The sequence below is a fragment of the Numida meleagris genome, chromosome 6 (genome assembly GCF_002078875.1).
Source record: "Numida meleagris isolate 19003 breed g44 Domestic line chromosome 6, NumMel1.0, whole genome shotgun sequence".
Lineage (NCBI taxonomy): Eukaryota > Metazoa > Chordata > Aves > Galliformes > Numididae > Numida > Numida meleagris.
In genome coordinates, this window is record NC_034414.1 from 51,759,491 (window position 1) to 51,779,317 (window position 19,827).

The following is a 19,827-nucleotide window of genomic DNA, read 5'->3' on the forward strand; positions in this document are numbered from 1 at the left end:
ACATTTTACTTTTTGGAAAAGCTCAATGTGTAACTTCATTTTTAGTGTCACTGTAAAGAATTACATTAAAAAGTCTCATAAGTATTCAGTTTAGGATCCAGCAGTAGCAACGTGCACATACAAACAACAAAGCAGACACAGGCTCAATGCAAGTTTCCAGTGTCAAATAAGCACTGTGAATATGGTGGATTTGGGCATTTTGCTGACTCTGGAGACCCTCAGATACTTTTACAGAGGAAGAACAGAAGCAACCTCATTTTCTCTATTGCTGCAAACACTTCTGAAATTAGTCTGGAGGTGCAAAAAGCCTCCCCCACCCTTCTGTGCTTTATTGCTTCCTTCCTTCCTAACAGCCTCAGGAAAAGCCTAGCATGTTCAACAGGGTTTCATTCAGCAAAGCACTTAAGCGTGGGCTTACCTTGAAGTACATAAGCACATGCGTCTCAGTGCAACGTTTATGGGGTGTTCCTAATGAGGGATAATCAAGCCAGGGAAGGGAACAACAACACAACACACAGCAGGGTTGGCCAGGATAATGACCACAGCCAGCTCCTTCCATGCTTAACATTCACAATAGGTTGCATAGAGCTCCAGATCCAGAGCTGGAGGCAAGGCCAACCCCTCAGCAGAGTTAGAAGAAAATCAGAAAGCAGAACGTTCATTTCACTTCAGATGCCATTGTTGTCTTGTTCCTCACCTGAAAATGCAGAAGTTCTCAATGATTCGCAAGCTGCTGGAGATGCCGTGGAAGCCATCATGCTGGGGAATGCTTTTTACTTTGTTTTCATAGCTAAATCAAAACAGGATGACATATTTTTAAGCTGGTGTGTTCTGTAACACATCTGACAGTGTTATCCTAGCAGCAAAAGGGAGAAATACTCTGTGATTGTTTGTATTTTGAGTGTGCATGGTTTCACTCTCTGAAAGGGGATGTAGAGCAAGGCAAAGACGGTCTCTGTCCTGCCCTGCTGGTGAGGAGGGAGAGCACAGTGATGGATGGAGACAGCCCTTGAACTGCCTGGGTGCCACTTGTATGGATTAAGAGACAGGAGGTTCATTTTATCATTGCTGTTGCTGCAATACTTGCTTCTGGGAAGCAGCTTGGCTTTGCTGATGAAGTTGCAGAATGCTAAAAGCCTTGGCATGCACAAACAAACCACAAAACTTATTGACCGCTTCATCACGGCTTCAGTCTCACAAGTGACTCCTGAACAATTCTGTACTACAGGAACTTCCTTCCCTTTATAATGTGAGATGCCAGGGATCTTAAACCGTATCTCTTTCTGAAATAATTCACTGAAAACCAGCAGCACTGGCATTTTCTGCTGTGCAGGATAGAAAGTGAGGGAGATGCCTAGGGTCAAAACACAGACAAAGGGAGCCTGAAGAAATGGTGAGAGGGCAAAAGATGAGGACACAGCATTCATCATCCTCCAAGAAGCACAGCAGAGCAGAACTCTCACCCTACAGGGAGCCAGGAGGTAGCACCCGGCCTGGGAAGCACACAGGGCAGGAAGGGTCAATCCTGGCCATCAGCCATGAAGCTGCCCCTCTTTCTGGCTGTAGTTAGGATCTGAACACAGGATTGCCAGTGGCTTCATTTCTGTTGAGCACAGAGGACATGCCAACAGGGAAAATCGCATCCCCTTTACCTGTCCAGGAAGCTCAGGCACTCCTCCAGGCATACAGCTTCCACCTTCTCCCTTAGGCTCTCACTTATGCGCTGGGCCGCTTTTATCTTCTCTGTTAATATCTGTGGATTTCAAAGCCATTTTTATTTTATGCAGTGAACAGGAATACAGCTCAGGTGCCCACAGCAGGTGGGCTATGCCAGACAGCTAAAACCCAGCCTGCATTAGGCAGGCTGGAGCTGGTGGCAACTTAATGCTGCCCACTAGTTGCTAGAATCATAGAATGGCCTGGGTTGAAAAGGACCTCAAAGATCATCGAGTTTCAACCCCCCTGCTGAGTGCAGGGTTGCCAACCACTAGACCAGGCTGCCCAGAGCCACATCCAGCCTTGGTGTCCTTCCATTGCTCTATGGAAACAAAAGCTTGCAAGGGGAAGGAGGGCAAGACAGATAAAAGGAAACAGACGGACTTGTGTGCTGTGCTCTCCTGATGCTCTGGGAAGCATCAGTGAGACACAAAGGGTGACACACGTCACCAGTGTGTTTTTCCACTGCTCAGAGCAGACGTAAAAGCTCACCAGAGAGGATAAAACACACCATGCCAAAGCGTCAGGAAACCACAGCTGATGAGTTTCCATGGCATCGTGCTCATTTTCTATCTGAGCTTTAGGGGTCAGCCTGAGAAAACTGAGGAGGCAACAATTTCATAAGGATTGCCATTTTATCTGGGGTCTTCATCACCTACCACAGAGCATTCAAACCTACCAGCTGCGTACACCACACAGCCAAACCCTCAGGGCTGAGACATGGCCAGATGTTGGAGATAGGACCACCACATCTACAGCATCTCAGCTGATATGAGGGCCCTATCAGTCAGCCCCTATCTCTGTCTAGCTTCTCCTGAGCCCAGGTGTAAACCCCAGGATTTATTTCGAGGCTTCTGCAGATCTTGATCCGAACATTCAAGAGACAAGCAGGTCTGAGGGCAAAGAGAAGCAGTTAAAATGTGGCAGCTGACTTGCAAGCTCGTAAAACACTGAGCTGAGCCCAAAACATGCAAAACTTGATCTCGGCATTTACCTGCATAGCTGTGTGCAACAACGTGACTACGCCAAAGGACGTGAGCTTTTCAACTCCCCCTCAGTTTACCTGAATGACTGCAGCATCTGCGCAAGGGGTTTTCCCAATATCAAAGGCTTCATTCAGGGCTTTCCCTACTTCCTTCTGAAATAATAATAAAGAAATAAGAACAGTTGAGATGTGATGGCATTTGTAATGAGTTAGGTTTCCCACCCTTTCATTATGCATTTGGACTAGATGAATTTCTGCCTCTGTTTTTTGGCCAACTCATTTAACCCAAAGCCTGGCAATTTTCCAGCTGACCTAATAATATTGTTCTGCTTTGTTCTACATTGTTTGTCTGAGTTTAAAAGATTCGCAGCGTCCTTTCATCCCCATGTCAGCTCGGGTTATCTACAGCCTTCCCTAGCTAGCTTAGCTCCAGTGAAGGTGCCCACACAGCAAAACAACACTTAGGCACAAAGCCTGCCAGCGACTGTAGCTGAGATTTTCCACCTCTCCTAGCTCCAACCAGCACCACATAAACCAGCCAGCTCTAATGAAAAGCATTCCCTCACTCGAGCCAGGGACATGTGAGTACAAATAGAGTTGGGTTCGTGTTTAGAGCTACTGTCACAGCAAGATGGGCCCCATGAGGCGGTGTGATGGGAAATTTCCCAAGGCTTGGCTGGCTTGTGCTATTTTCAGTTGACTATAAAAACAAAACTAACACTGTAGAGAAAGGGCTCATTGCTTAAAACATGATCTGACCTTTATAGAAACTTTAAATTCAAAAGCCTGGCTTAGTTATTCATTTATTTCTGTGTCTTTCACCAAAGAAATAGAAAGAATGTAAAGTCTGACCTTCCATTTTTGTCTTTGTTCTCTTCTGGCTGATGAATTACAAAATTTATGGCTGTTGCTTAAGAATTTCATCAAAAGTATATCCAAAACTGCTCTGCCACATTCATTTAAAAGTGTTAAACAAAGGCAAATAAGCAGTTATAAACAACCCTAGAAAAATTCCTTTCTTCCAGAGTGCCATCACCTGACTGCAAGCAATTGTGTGAGCAGGATGTGCTGAGATAACAGATCCAAGCTGAGCTGCACAAACATCTCTAGCCTGCCCCAGCTGCGATGTAACATGTGTCAGTTTAACCAACACAAAGATCTTGCTACGCAATGGGACAAAGCACACAGTTAATCGCTGCAGGGCTATAACTTTTTGAGCCAGAGCACTTGGTTGCTCTGGACCAGGTGATGTGAGCCTGCCTTTTGTAGCCCTTGCAGTGACACCAGCACCCCACATACCAACAGACAGAGCACCAGAGTTGCTGAAGTAACAAGCAGAGCCATAAATAACCTCCAGCTTCCTCCTGCTCCTCTCCCACCTGTCCAACTCCTGTTTTAAAAAATGCGAGAATTTAACATCCTTGAGTCCTCCACCTATGTAACGTATACGGTCAAAATTGGCTGAGATGTTCAGTGCAGGTGGGAGTGCACAGCGCAGACAGAACAAGGCTGCTAGTAGCCTTGTTCACTTGGGCAGCAGCAGCAACTTGGCCCAAATTCTCCAAAGCACATTCACTTCTCAGTCCTTTGGTCTACTTCAGAGAATAGGGGGAGGGAGAGAAAACGCAGACAGAAGTGGTCCTCTGCAAGTCATTATAAACCCTCCTTTTGTCCAGGTATGCCTATCTGGTCTTGCCATCTCTGGTTTTGGGTGAAGAGTCAGTTTTGAGCTGAGATCACAGAAGCAGGGGACAGAAAGTTCATTTCCCACCTCTCAGTACCAGAATGAGCCCTAATTTCTCACTGCAAGGTTTGCCCTGCATTCATGTCAAATGCCCCAACGCAGAAAGGACAGGGATGACCCATTAACAACCACATCAATTACACCAGAATTACCAGCTCACCAACTTCCCGACCTCAAAAGGCACAAAGGCCTTGTGTCAGTGCTGAGGTATCACTGCCTGCACCCAGAGCTGGACACATTCCCCGCAATGACATTTGGAAGCTGCTTTGAACCCTGCATGACGTTTGAGTTTGCAGTACCCTCTGATGTGGTCACAGCTTTCATCACTCACTTCTTCTGAAAATGCTTTGAGTTTGCACAGGTGTGAAGCTGGCACTCAGTGTGACAAAGCTAGGTGACAGGTGAAGCAGGCTATTGCTCATTCTGTTCTGTCTCTTCTCATTCAGAAATATATAGTCATCCACTGAAGTGGCAAAACCAGCGCTGTATGACTTACAGTCACAGTTATATATTATGATCACTGAGAGATAATTCACAAATTATACAGTCATAAAACTGTTGGAAGAGACACTTACAGGCCATTTACTCCAACCCCCCCCGCAATGAACAGGGACACCCACAGCTCCACCAGGTGCTCAGAGCCCCATCCAGCCTGACCTTGGGTGTCTGCAGGGACAGGGCACCAGCACCTCTCTGGGCAGACCTGCAAGACCTGAAAAAAATGCAGCCAGCTTGGAGCATCATGGCACAAATCCTTATAGCCACTGCCAGATCTAGGTGAGCCCGCTCAGTGGATGGTGCGCCCAGAAGGCAGAATGCCCATGGTTAAATAGCTTCCTGCAGTCAACACCTTAGGGGAAAAAAATAAAGAGTTCAATTCTCTGTCACTATCAGTAGCTCTGAGAGTTTGTCAATGACTCAATGTCACGCTCTGAGATAACTTCACTAGCACTATCCTGACTATAGTCATTTCCTTCTTTGAAATAACCGCTAACACAAGCCCTTAGGAACACATGCTCTTCCCCAGGGTGATGATTTAAAACAGCCCACAAAGAGACTCAGTGTCAAACACTGAAATCAGTAGGTTTTAAGGATATTGTCGCCAGCTGGCACCTCTGCTGCCATGTTTATGACTACCTTAGGGCTCCTGGGGGAATGGCACTTAAGGAAAACTTCTGCAATTTAGAGTACTTTCCCTAGGGTGATTCAGCAGTCTGCTCACAGGGAGAGTGAGAAGGTAGAGAGGGAAAGTGAGAAGGAAGAGGAGGGCAGTAACTTCTGGTCCTGCATTTGAGCATTAGCTGAATCCAAAAGGCCAGGCTCAGTTTTCCAAACATTGTGGTTTCCTCTGGGACTCCCACTGCTATAACACATCTTCCTTGCTTTGCTGGTATTCTGCATGCCTAGCCAGCACTCTTCAAAGGGGGAGAGCTGCGAAGAAAAGAGGTGCTGCAGCCCTTGAGCAGAGGCCACCTGTGGGATTGCAAGGCAGGGTGCCCTGCTCAGGCCTTACAGAAGGGCTGTGCATCAGCTAAGTGTTCCCTTGTGCTGGGCTCTGGAAATAATATTTGTTATAGCCTCAGCAGTGTTAATCCAGAAGGCTGGAGAGGGCTGTGAGGAGGTCCACATAGAGGCAAATCTAGTATCCTCAATAACTGAGTCCTTACCTGGGCGACTGCAAGTAACTTTTCTTCTGTCTTCAGAATAATCCACATGAAACTCTGCACATCAGTGTGCTGGGAGCTCTGCCTGGGTCCTAGCCATGTCCTGCTGCCCCTGCACACAGAAGGAAAGAGCTCAGCCATGGCAGCCGTGTCCCCGTGATTCCTCCCCACACCTGGTACACCCTGCCCTATGCTGTGGGCTCGCAGGGTACACAGCAAACACCCAGCAGCATTCACAACACTGACACAGCCCAAATGTGACCAGTGATCCTTTTCATGCCCTATTCCTGACTATTTTTATTTTCCTCCTTTCTGTACTTGCTGCCCAATTACAATTCTTACTCTCCATTAGTGGCCAGGTGGGGATGGGCTGACAGCTGGACAAGAAGATCTTAGTGATCTTTTCCAACCTTAATGTTTCCATGATTCTATGATTTCCTTCTCCCCTTTCCTCTCTTACTGCTGCATTCTTTCTTGGGCTTGGGCACAGTTACACGAACCCACTTCCATATATGCTCAGTTGTACAAGTGTCATACACTTAATCTAAATGGAAAGGGCCCTATAACAGAAAGCACCTGTATACCAGGACAAGTGCGTCTCCACATGAGCATTTACTAAGGTTGCAATTGTGTTCAAAGAGAAGAATCGAAACTGTTATGAATTTTTTTTCCCTGAAGTCAGTCTGGCATCTCTCCTACTCTCATTTTCATTTTCTCCACTTTCTTCTGACCCTAACAAAGTCACAGGCTGCTGTTACTTTTTTGGAAGAAGGAACTCAAAACGTATGTTTTTTATAACTTCAGCAACCCATTAACCTTACTGAAGAACAAGTAGCAGCAGGAGGGATACATCCTGACCTCACATCTCCCATGTGTGTGAGGACAGCATGCACCGATGTGATCCTTCACCCTGTCTCCCTCCTTCAGGAGCCCAGCTGAGGAACTGATTAGCAGCTGATCATTATGAGCGCAATTATACAAAGAACAGAAAAGTTCTAGGTTTGGATAGAAGCAACCAAATTAGCCAAAAGGGCTGAAAACAAGTAGCACATAAGTAGATTTTGTGGATGCCCCATCCCTGGAGGTGCTCAAGGCCAGTCTGGATGGGGCCCTGGGCAGCCTGAGCTGGTTGGGGGTAACCAGCCCATGGCAGGAGTTTGGAACTGGGTGGGCTTTAAGGTCCCTTCCAACCCAAGCCATTCTGCGATTATGATTTTACACTGGTGCCTTAAGTAGCAAAGTAACCATGAATACAGAGAATCAGACATCTCATCTACCATCACCATACACAACAAAACTGCAAAGAAATCAAAGTAGGTTCAGGCTTCAATGACAGCTACAAGCATTCTCAAGGCAAGGCTTTGAATTCACACTGGGTCCAGGTGTGCTGCTCTTCAGATCATGGAGCAAGCCACACCTGTTTTCCCAAACTTGAGTAGGAATATAATTATCTACTATATTTTTTCCTGTGGCCTAAAAACTGATGAAGGAAATATGGAAACAATTGGTCAAACTGCAAGCCAGACGAACAGTGAGAGAACCAAGCAGGCAACAGCAGTCCACAGAATGTCCTCCAGACATACCTTTCGTATGCTGCTAGGCACCATTCATAAATTAAGAGCCCTTGGCTGAAGGTACAGTGCTCACTGCCAGTAAGGGTGGAAAGATGAGAGGACAAAGAGGCATGGCAGCACCGGGCGTAGGGGATGAGCAGTCCTGCCTCCTCAAAGGAACCAATTCTGTGCTCCAGGTTGAGGAGGACTGTTGTTTTCAGTTGACTCAGATGCTGTTTTAGTGCAGTCTCATCTGTGTCACCACTGGGAATAAAGTGGGGAATCTGGGCTGTGAAGTATTGTGTTAGTTTCTTCTCCAGATCTTTCCTCCAGAAGTTCGGATGCCAGGTGGAAGCAGGCTCCATCCCTTGCTCACTGCCCAGCCACTTCTCTTTCTTCTGCTTCTGCCACTTCAGCGATTCACCCACTGACTGCAACGGCTGCAGGAACATCCCATCACTCCCACCGAGTGCTTCTCTCACAGCAGACCACATTCGGTCAGCCAGGAGAGTGTAAAGTGACTCAGAGTCTCCCACACCACCATTTCCAGACTGCTCCAGATGTGAAATATGAAGGCAAGCTTGAGAAAACTTTCCTTGCTCAATGAATCCACAGATGATTTCCTCTGCAACAGAGAGAATAACAGCTCAGTTTGATGCTTGTTCATGCTTCCATCGCTTTAATATCCATGTATTGAAGCGTGGAGTTTACGGCTACCCCAAAAATCCTCACTCTACTCAAAAGGATCTCACTTAAGAGTTCAGCACAAGCAGCTCTCACTTTCCTCAGGACATGCTCTTTCCTTTTTCTCGCTTTCTTTCTCCTTCAGGCCCTGAGCTGCTGACTGTCTGCAGCAACTAGTCATGGTCATCCCAGCAGACCTGCTTTCGTGGGCAATACAGGTTCATCATGACAACTCTTCACCAAGGAAAATACCTTTTGTACGGAACAAAGGTGTTACAGAAAGAACATCTGAAAGAGCACAGAGCTCAAAGTCAAGCCTAGTAGGAATCCTCTGTCTTCTGCACAGAAAGCCTAGCAGGACAAAGCACTGCATACCCTCTTGTATCATAGAATCATAGAATTACAGAATGGCTTAGGTTAGAGGGGACCTTGAAGATAATCCAGTTCCAAGCCCCTGCCATGGGTAGGGCTGCCAGCCACCAGATCAGGCTGCCCAAGGCCCCATTCAGCCTGGCCTCTCCCTTCTGCTAGCGAGCTCCTGTCTTATAGCCAGGCTGCTCCATGTAGACCAGGGCCCTCTCTTTATCAAATGGCTGCAAATGTCATTTTGCCCAAAGGTGGAAATCGAAAGGAGGGGCTATCTGCACTGTCAGCAGTGGGAATTCACGTGTCTTCCCTTTCTGCAGGATGACTGAGCTGCTGCTCTGCTCACCAAGCACCCTCTCAGGCAATTACAGAATCTTTAAAGTTCAGAATTTGGAAGACGTTTTTCACTGCTGTTTCCTTCCGAAGTATTTTAACTATCACACTCATCCCACCACTGAGAGTTAAACTTAATCCCACTGCTGCACAAAGCACTGTTTTCTTTTTCTGTGCATTTTGCAGAGCAGGAAACTGAGTAACAAAATGTTAATAAGATTTCCCCAAAGACAACTGGAGCAGAGCACAGAAGAAAATCAAAACTTGATGAGAACCCATGGAAAATTAAGCCAGGACAGAAGGTACAAAAGGAGACTAGAATCAATTCAGGAAACTGCTTTGGGTGTGTGTAGAGTGAAGAATGAAAGAGCATTTGCTTTCATTGTCTTTTGCATGTATCCTAATTCTCATCTGTGAAATAACTCTTCTGTGGAGTTAGGACTAAATCAAACAGGACTGAAGGGAAGAACATGACACAAAATGGGGAAGGGTTAATGCAAGGATCTCCAGCAAATCAATGGGCGAGCTGCACCCCTCCTGCCTCAATACATACAGCAAATAGGAAATCTTCCTTCATCCAGTTAATCCATGCACAACTCTGTGGAAGAGCAGCACAGTCACACCCTACTGAGTATAAGTCAAACGTACATCACCTTTTTTTACAAGATATATCAGGAGTCTTTGGAGAGATCAAATAAGAGCAGCACAGAGAAATGTGCATGAGGCTAAGGGAAATGAATCACAGAATGTTCACAGAACGTACAGCTCATAAAGGACAATCAGTTAGGTGAAGGATGGTGAGGAGGAAAACTTAAAGTAACAAAAACAAGTCTCTGGGGCTGGAGGAGGCTGAGAAGGTCTGGGACTGAAAAGAGAGAGAACTTCAAGGTTACCTGCAGGCATCTCTCCCTCCTCTTCTTTCCTATTTGTTGTCATCTTCTGCAAATTTCCCACCACATTTTTGCTTTTATCCTTCTTTACAGCCACCTTTTTCCTGTCAGGCACAATCTCTGCCAAGCTGATGACCGAGCTTTTCACTTTTTGTACCCACTTTGTTTCCTTTTTCTCTCTCTCCTTGGCCTTGGGAAGCATCCTTGCATCCTCACCGGCCCCTTTCTCCCGCTTGTGGCCTCTTCCCTTGAAGGCTCCGCAGGAAAGCATCATCTTCTTCATGACCCAGACAGATCTGGATACTGGAAATACTATCAGAAAAAGACGTTAAAACCCTTCTGTGCACAGTAATGTTTCAGGTACAAGTTTAGCGTTGATTTCCCAGGGAAGTCATTTATCCACCAACTTTTTTCTGGGCGGTTACAACGTCCAGCTGATTTCTAAGAAAAGCAACCTGTTTCCTGCCTGTGCTGACTGAGGAAATGTTTATGGGCTGCCAGCCCTGTTATGTAATCTCTCTGCTCTGGGAAAATAATATCAAAAACCCCAAACATGATCTAACCACAAGCAGCGGGGAAAAGCCAGTGGAACTTCCACCATTTTCTAAATGACTAAAATACCCCTGCATGGTGCAATTATTCCAATAACAACCTTATCAGTTTAATAGAGTTTATTATTAATAGTTTCTATGAGGCACACATCACATTCCACACACACCACGTGTGTCGGCTGTGCCTGCATTGTTCCGTGGTGAGGAGATCCTTCCTTGCATTGGAGCCAGGATTTTCCCCACCTCTCAGAAAGCCCAATGTTAGCCAAGAGGGATGCAAACCCATAGAGGAGATGTGATGATTTTCTTGTTTTAGCAGCACTATTGGGAGGAGATGAGAGTGATCTCAAGCTTCTGAACTTAACAATTTTCCAGCGACTGCACATACAATTATTTACATTTAGATATGCATATATGTAACTTTCAGGTTGGATATTAGGAAAAACTTCTTCTCAGAAGGAGTGTCAATGCACTGGCACAGGCTGTCCAGGGAGGTCACCATCCCTTGGAAGTGTTCAAGAACCGTGGAGATGTGGCACTGAGGGACATGGTCAGTGGGCACGGTGGGATGGGTTGGGGTTGGACTGGGTGACCTTAGAGGTCTTTTCCAACCTTGATGATTCTATGATTCTATGACACAACTTGCATACCATTACAGCAATCTGCAGTGAAGACAAAGCATATTTATGCCCCCTCACTACAAGGTTCATATTGCCGAGTCCCGAGCTGTGGAGGTTCTGATCCATAATCCTCTGAACAAATTCCTGCAAGGAAAATGTCATTTAACTCCAGGAGTTCGTGTTCAAAGCAGATTTTTAAAAGCCTCAGCACTGCTGTATGAAAGACAATACACTTAGCTATAAGCTGAAATGCTATCTTTACCACGCTCTGTTTGCCAGATCATTGCAAATTGGTTTTATTTTTCCATTCCATTATTGTAAAAATGGAATGCAGAACTTGAGGATTTTCATTAGCTAAGGACACAGTCTTGTCTTAGCTAGTGCAAGCAGTTTTTAATCAAAACCAAACACCATTCAAGAATGATTTTTGGAGAGTATGAATTTAAGGGCTATATTTTCCACAGAGCATCCAGATGAAATGGAATACATGCAGCTGTCTTTTTGGGTTTAACATCTGCCACTTCTTCCAAGATTTTCTACATTTTCATGACTGTAAAGTTCCACTAGTTTTCCACTTGGAAACCAACTAAATATTTTGTTGTTCTGGCTCTTTTACTCAGCACTTAATTCCACCAGCATGTTATCACAGAGTCATTAGTAACATTAGGAAGGAGGAAACAAATACATTTCATTTGGAAGAATAAACAAAATCCTGTAGCAGTCATATGTTTGAAGTGTTGCCAGTAGGAAATATCAAGGTTGCAAAATGCAGTGTTTCCCTGACTGTGAAGAAGTCAAAAACTGAGTTTTATCTACACTCCGATTTGACGCTTTCCATTTTGATCTTACTTTTTATTTTGATAAAGTTAAAATGTTTCCTTTGGAATGTTAGAGCTGCAATATATACTAATACAAGACATGATCAGTGTTAGTACAGAAGAGAAGCATTCCAAGCATGCTGAAACCCTTCAGCAATATTTTCTCATGAAAATTCCAACACAATGTGTTCATGTTCCACTTCATTGGCATTTTCCAACAGGACCAGCTCTAACAGAAATCATTGCCTTTGACTTCTTTATAGAAGGAAACTGAATGTCAAAGTGTCAGTCCTGCAGCCATGATTCTCTGCAGTACACAAATCTTAAATACAGTACAATTGCAGGTCGTGCCATGAACTGGGGCAACATGATGTATAAGAATGGCTCTGTTTTCCCATTTCTTTCACAGGAAAGAAATATGAGCCTGTGGAAAATGGGGAGTTACTGAGCAGAGATGGGTAGACTTAGTGGGGCTGGGAAGACCTCTTACTCCAAGGTTCACTTGACCCCCCTCAATCAAAGCCACAGCAGACACCCCCAAGACGAGAGTGCTCTTGGGGCATACGCCATCTGAGCAAGGGTTGAAGAACGGTGTTACTGAGCAGGAAAGCACTGCACTAGGAGAGGAGAAGCTACCAAGGAGCTGCCAAAAGGCAGCTTGATTTTCTGGGTCTGCGTGCCTTAGCAGCATGTGCAGGGTGCATAGGTATCTCACCTCAGTCTGTAATGCTATTTTACTGCTCAGGATAAAGTTCTGCAGCTAAACAATAGGGATGTGAAACCTAAAGTTTTAGGAATGTCCTCACTGCAGTGCTCCCGTGAATGGTCTTATGCCTAGATAAGCAGAGCCTTGGGGAAGCTCTACCTTTACAGCAGAGGAGCTGAAACTTGTCAAGGCAACGCTAGAACAACAGGTCTTTCACCAAGTGTTAGCATAATGCAAAGAAATTGCATTATGTTTAAAGCAATCATTTTTGACAGGGGAATCCAGGCACTCTACATTTCACTTACCCCTTCATTCTCTATTTCATGGACACCTGACCTGCCCACCCAAGGGGAGTCTTTCAAAGCAGAAAGAAGGGGAAGAGTAAACCACAAGGATACACTGTAACTAGCACAGTTCTGCTTCTGGACAATCTCCCTTGTCAGGGGCACCGAATAACCTTCTTCTTCCTTAAAATCCAGCACTCCCACTCTTTGTTCCAGGTGCTTAATGCCTCTATTTGTCCACAGCACGATGTTCTCTGAAGGGGTCATTCTCCTGCCCTTCCCCTTGCATTGTTCACTGTTGAAGAGGACAGATTCGTCCTCTGAGAAAATCTCCAGCATTCAGGATTTTCCCCCTTTGTGTGGAGCTCCTGGAAAAGCCCACATCAATGATACTGTCTTTCTATCTTGGAAAATCTGTAACTCTTTTGTCTTCAGAAGCCTTCTCTAAACAAGTGAATACCTCAGATAAACTCTTACATAGTTTCTCTGTTGACTTAGCTCCTTATCTTGCTGCTTCCCATTTCTTTTGCCTACATAGACACAACTTCCTCTTAATAAGTGGACTGTGTGCCTGACTTGAACAATCGGTGTTTGGTCTAGATGCTGATCAGATCAAGTCAGGCTGTTAGCACTTCAAGTGAAATTGCTTTGCAAGAGTCCAACTACATTCATATCCCAGTCCCAGCAACGTAATGATGCTCCTGCTCGCTTTGTAAGGATTCCACACGACCATAGTGAGGCATATACAATGGAAACTTTGTGCTCAGTAGCATCTGTTAATATAAAGTACACTTGATTCCTGACAGATGAGCTGGATCTGCAGTATCTGGAGAGAGAGAGAGAGAGAGAGAGAGAGAGAGAGAGAGATCTGATTGTTTTCATCTCTTTCTTTGTTTCCAGAATATGCTGGTACTGTCCACCATCCTGAACCAAAGGCATTAAAGCTGGCAGAAAAGAATATTAATGGAGGTGATAAAACACACAGAGTGTGGCACAGAAATGTGGTGGCTCCGTAGGGCATAAATTCATGGAAAAGCACTCTCTGAAAATACTGTAGTCTGACAGTGTGCTCCACCACCCACACACAGCATCTTTGATTTCATCAGTAACGAGACAACAGCCAGCCAGCTCTGTAAGCAAGGTAGGCTTTTTGGAGAGAGAGAAACAAAGAAAAAGTTCCCCTTTAGTTTGATACTGCAGCTGGCATTACAACCATGGTCTGGGGCAAGAGCCGGCTTTGTTAATTGTGCAAAATTAGCTGTTGATCAGCCTGTGAAAAGCCTATATTTATTACTTCCTAAGGATAACCTTATTTCCTAAAGAAATGAAATTACGCAGCCATAGGTTGCGTGTGTGTCTGTGTTCATCTGATCCCTTGCTTTGATGTACTTGTGTGGGTACATCAATTTCAACAAACCTGACAGACAGCAGCTGGCACAACTAGCACATCTTTACATCCTTCCTGACAACACACGGCTGAGGAGGTACCCTTACTGCTCCTGCTAAGGAACAAAGCACAGCATGAACTCGGCCTTTACAAGACATCGGAAACTCCACTCAGCAGCTCCATCTGAACGTACACAGCCATGGTTTCCTTCACTCGGTTGCCACTGAATTCCCTGTTTTCTCTCTGGCTAACTTGTATGTATGCTCAAGTAAACAAAGCAACACAAATATTTAATACAAGCAACCTTTCCCAAAGCAACAGATGGAATGAAGCTGCTTCCTGCAGTGCCTCCTTCCCACAGGCTGGACCCCTCTCTTCCCTGAGGTTTGGGGTACACCAACAAAGCAGAAGAGCTGCTGGCCAAAGGGAAAGGACAAACCTTCTTCCTTTCTGTTACTGAGGGCATCCACTCACATATCTCTTCCCAGCTCAGCCACTGATTTTCATCACATTATTCAGAAGTCAATCTCAGTCTCTCTCCAGCTCCAGATTAGACTGAAATTGGATGAATTCAATTTGTCAGGACGGGACAGACAGATGGACTGTCAGTAAAACAGCCAAGCTACACAGTCCCAGCAGTTTTCTGCTCTTAAGAAAAAGCACTAAGAACCTGAGAATAAGTTCAACCCAGAGAACTAAAAACAGCCCTTTCCTCTGCTCATTACACTGAAACAAAACACATTTAACTTACAGTTTGCACTGCCTGTATTTCACTCATTATGGCGAGGATCTGATTCCAAACTGACCTCAATTTTCACTTAATTAGTAACCTTCTTTGCAGTTCCTTTGAAATATTTTTACCTAACTCCTGGGGATTTTTCCTCATTCTGTTTTTGATTAGAATGAACCAAACATTATTTTAAGGAAGATGTTTCCTCTTTTGACAAATAATAATAGTAACAATAAATCACACTATCCCCCAAATTTTAAAGATGAACTATAGAAAGCCTAGCAATAGGACTAGGACCCTAAAAATCTCTGCATTAATTATTAATCTCCAATGCACATAGGAGAAGAATAAAGTAATATTTCCAGAAGTGCTGGTTTCATTTTTAGCAAAGAAACTGGTACCAAGCTGGGAATTCTCATACCATGATTTTTCCCCACAGACCTCCAGCAGAGTGAAGACACTGCAGTGATTGCAACTTCCTTCTGCTTTTCTTCAGTGAAAGAAGGAGAAAGATTTCTGCATAGAGTATAATAAATGCTGGGTTAAAAACAGTTTGCTCCTTCAGACCATGAAACGAATACCTAGGTTCAACCAAATGCTGGGATAACAGAACACTTCAAAGCAAACTTGCTAGCTTTCTTACCCTAAAACAGACCTTGAGGCTCTGTTTGCAGTTTGGTTATATTTGGCTGTGCAGAAATAGCAGATACAGGGAGGAGCATGCTGCAGTTTCCATGTTCCCTCACACCTCTGTGCAGAGGCCAGCGGCTGGTTTTGCATTACCAGCGTGGAAGGAAGGAGGGCTGTAGCCCTTAGAGTGGCACCAACACCTGCAAGGACACAGAGAGAGGAGAGGGCCAGCAGATCTGGTCAGAGACGGCCAGCACTGGCATCAGGCTGAAGGACACAAGCACATCTCAGTCTGTGTGTGGCCAGCATGCTCAGGGCTCAGCCTGGGCTGGGCAAAATGTAAAGTTCCTGTAAAGATTTGAGGGCTATCTCCCAATTTCTCTGGGTTTCTCCACAGATGACAAGTTATCACAGAATCATGGAATATCCCAAGTTGGAAGGGATGCACAAGAATCACGGAGTCCAACCCCTGAGTCCAACTCCTGGCTTCCCATGTCACCTGACCTTGCTCCCAGCAGCCACATGCTTGCTTTTTCCACCTAATCTCTGGAAGAAGATGCCTGTCCAGCCAAGCCGGCCTTCTGTCCCAGCTGCATGACTTCCAACATTTTGGAACTGTGGGCTCCTGTGTTTTCAGGAGATGGTACTTAAAAAGCGACCAGCATTGATGGACCCCAGTGCCTTCAAAAGCAGTTTCCAAGGGGACCTTACTAACTGTTCCCTGAAGAGGCCTCATATCCAGGGTTGAGGTTGTGGTGTCAGTTTTTCTCCTATCACCAAAGATTTTAAATTCGACAACTTTATGGTCACTATCACCAAGACGGCCACCAATTGCCACTTCACCCATGAGATGTTCACAAGCAACAGATCTAGGAGGGCACCATTCATCGTCAGCACCCTTAGTACCTTTACCAGGAAGCTGCCATCAAAGTGTTTTAGGAATCTCCTGGCGTTGTCTGTATCAGCTGTGTGGTATTGCCAGTTAACATTTGGCAAGTCCCTCATAAGGGGTTGAAGTCTCCCATAAGGACAAGGGCAGTAGATCTAGATGCCAGTAGATCTAGAGTTATCCTATCCAAGAAAGGCTCCATGTCTGGCAGAGGAAAACTACCATTTAAATGCTACTTGGAAAGAGCTTTCTTAAAACATAAATTATGGATATTGTTTGCTAGTGTGATAAAGAATGCATCACTGCAGCCACAACCATGTCCATTTTCAAGATGTTCCATGATTTTATCCAGAGGTGTTTCTCTTTTTAGAAGTTTGGAGTATGAATATTCTGCCTCCATTTGGACAGAGGCAAGCCTAAAATGGTTTTATTTGAATCTTTTTATTTGGCTTAGATTGACAGGCTTCCTCTGTGCGTTTTTTCACAGATTCACAGATCCACACCAGCGGTAAATAATTTAGGCTCAATTTTGCAAAAAAACTTCCCACTCACCCATAGCAGCACATACAGAGATTTCGGAGTGAAAACTCACTTTCCACACTCCAAACTCATTTGCCTGTTTTTCCTGCTGCCACAAGAGGCCAGTGATTCTATTATTTCCAGTCTCCAGTGTTTCACTAACACTGCACTGACACGACTCCACAGGCACATCTGTCAGACACCATCTGGAGGCTAAAAATCATAACTACAGACTGGTATCCTGAACATCCTGAAACCTGTCAGATAGGAGCTATGCACAACTTAATATTAACTCAAGATCAAAACTCAGCAATCTCTTCCAGCATCATTCACAAGTGTATAATTCATCAGGCATCTCTGGCTACAGAGGCGGGAACACCCCACACACCTGCACTGACTGCAGAATATGGAAGTCTCTGTCTTGCCAAAGGAGTTGATCGATTTTCACATTTTCAGTGATGCTCAGCATCTAGCATTTCTCATTTCCCCTTCTGGGCAGTCTGTATGAGAATTCCATTCCTACCTCACACTGGGCACGGAGCTGGTTTATCTACTAGCCCATGATATCAAACAAGATGGCATGTCGCATTCCAAAAAGGTCAGTTCTAGAAGATTGTTGCAATCTCTTCTCTCAGCAATAAACTATTGGACTTAAGCAAGATATAGCAATGGGTTTGCAACAGCAGCAGGAGCCCAAGAGGGTCCTAAGAGAGAGCTAATCATCCTCTGAAATCATTTCAGTAAAATACACTGTGGAGGAAGTCTGCATGATCACAAAGAGAAGCATTAAATTTTCATCAGCATGAGTTCAGGCTGAATAAAGCAGGCTTCCCAAATGCACTGCGATAAAACATTCACACTGCACCACAGTGTTCCTTCCAAAAACAGACAAGCATTTAGAGATACGGTGTTAGAAAATTCAGCATTGCTACATGAGGTGGAGGCTCTGTGAGTCTTCAGCTTTCTCTGACCCTTTCTCCTCCCACTAGAAAGAAAGAAATATGGACACAAGAAGGGGTGGGCAAGAATTTGGAGGCAGGAAGGGGCAGAAGATACAGGCTCGGGAAGGGAAAGGGAAGAACATTTGTGATGCTGCCAATGTCAGAACGTATTCCATCTTTCTCTGCTTCTTACCTCTTGGCAAAGCAGAGAGAGTGCTATACAAAGATCCAGAAACACAAACCCACATGAGCAGTGCTCATCACAATGGCACTGCCGGCATTCATCGCTTGATGCAGGGGTCCTCGAGGAACCACGATTAGATAAATTGCAAGGAGGTTTCCAAATTATCGAGAACATTTAAAAAAGAATCAGCATTTTTCATCTATCCTGAAGAAACATGAAATCTGTAATGCTGTGACCTTAGATCTCCAGCTCATGTTACTGGACTCCTGAAATTCAGTGAAGAAAACAGTATCAAGGCCGCATTCCAACAACGGATTTTAAGGACATGACTATTTCCTTTAGTTTCAAAGAAAAAATTCAGCGCATTAGCCCATCTGTTTGGTGAGCAGGAAGTCAAGCTGGAGTGGTGTTTATGCACTCCATGGCTACATAACAATTAACAATAAATATCTCAGAGCGTTTGACAACTGAAAGTTGCACAAATTGCAAACAAATTTAATTTATCTGCTCTTGATGCAGCACAAAATTGTTGCATTTTAAGGCAGCCGTATGGAGCTTGTTTCCTTGAATGAATGTTGTTTTAACAGTATTTTCTGCATAAGTTTTTAATGTTGAGGTTCCAGGCCCAATAGTGGTTACGTGTTCACTATGGTGTCCTTGGCTGTTACCACACTGTTCCCAGTTAAATATAACTACTGTGGACAAAATGCCAGCAAAATATAAGCTTTCATGCTAGGAAGCTGTTTTACATCAGGAAAAAGAAGATGGCACTGATTTGCTGGTGGGGAGAAGAAGATGAACTGGGCACTTCCTAGACCTGACTCCTACTAACCTTACCCTTGGCATAGCCATTTAGATCTATGCAAAGGGAAAACCAAAGAGCTGTAAGATATCGTCTGGGTCAAAATAGCACTGGATCACATTTTGCACAGAGGTAAGTGGGACACGAATCCTTCATGCATTCAGTTGCCTCCCACCTTTGCACATATTAGCATGAGTGAGAAAAAGCATGTTAACATTTTCTTTCTTCTTGCTTCGCTGTTTCAGAAAAGACATAATACACATAGATCAGAATTGCAAGCTGGAGTGTATTCATACACAAAATATATAGCATAATAGATCAGTACAACTTCTGGGAAGCAGATGTACCTTGTGATAATTCTTCTAACATATCTGAAGGGAAGAGATGGGGAGAGATATTGGTATGTATAGCAGGTACCGACTGATATTTAAAACCTTTGGCATTCCCATACGAGCCTGGAAATAACTGCCAGTGCTATTAGTTGCTGTCACTGATGACAGCATGTAAATAACTATCTAATCTGCATATACAATTGAGTACTTAGATGCCATATGTAAGAACAGTTATTTATAGGTGCAGAATCAGATGCAAAATTCAAGCCCAGTCCTTGTAATGTATTATTTCATGATCCAGATCCTCTTGGACACAGGCATTGATCTTTACTACTGAGTGCCTCATCTTAGATTTTTTTAAAAAATATCACAATTAATATTTCATATAATTGATTTTCCACTGTGATGCACTGAATCAGCCCTGCCTGCATCTAACCTGCTGACAGGAAGCTAGAGCTGCTGTCCACAAAACGGCTGTCAACTTAAGGGGCTGGTTGTG

At 44.5% G+C, this 19,827-nt stretch overlaps 1 protein-coding gene across 10 annotated transcripts in view; it reads right to left on the reverse strand.

Moving 5' to 3' along the window:
- LOC110401586 (exocyst complex component 3-like protein 2) overlaps positions 1-19,827 on the reverse strand; it is a 38,750-nt gene that overhangs the window by 10,774 nt on the left and 8,149 nt on the right. For 2 of the 10 annotated variants that reach the window (XR_002440446.1, XM_021402841.1), the window contains exons 1-6: positions 9,939-10,938; positions 7,693-8,287; positions 6,113-6,221; positions 2,780-2,854; positions 1,653-1,753; positions 698-790 (exon numbers count right to left, since the gene is read on the reverse strand). Coding sequence is in view for 7 of the 10 variants with exons in the window: in XM_021402841.1 (XP_021258516.1) it covers positions 698-790; positions 1,653-1,753; positions 2,780-2,854; positions 6,113-6,221; positions 7,693-8,287; positions 9,939-10,218 (1,253 nt within the window). In the remaining 3 variants the exon portion in view is untranslated. Of the gene's footprint in view, positions 1-697; positions 791-1,652; positions 1,754-2,779; positions 2,855-6,112; positions 6,222-7,692; positions 8,288-9,938; positions 10,941-11,136; positions 11,251-19,827 lie in introns of those variants that run through there. The other 8 variants (XM_021402840.1, XM_021402839.1, XM_021402836.1 and 5 more) reach the window with 7 other exon arrangements.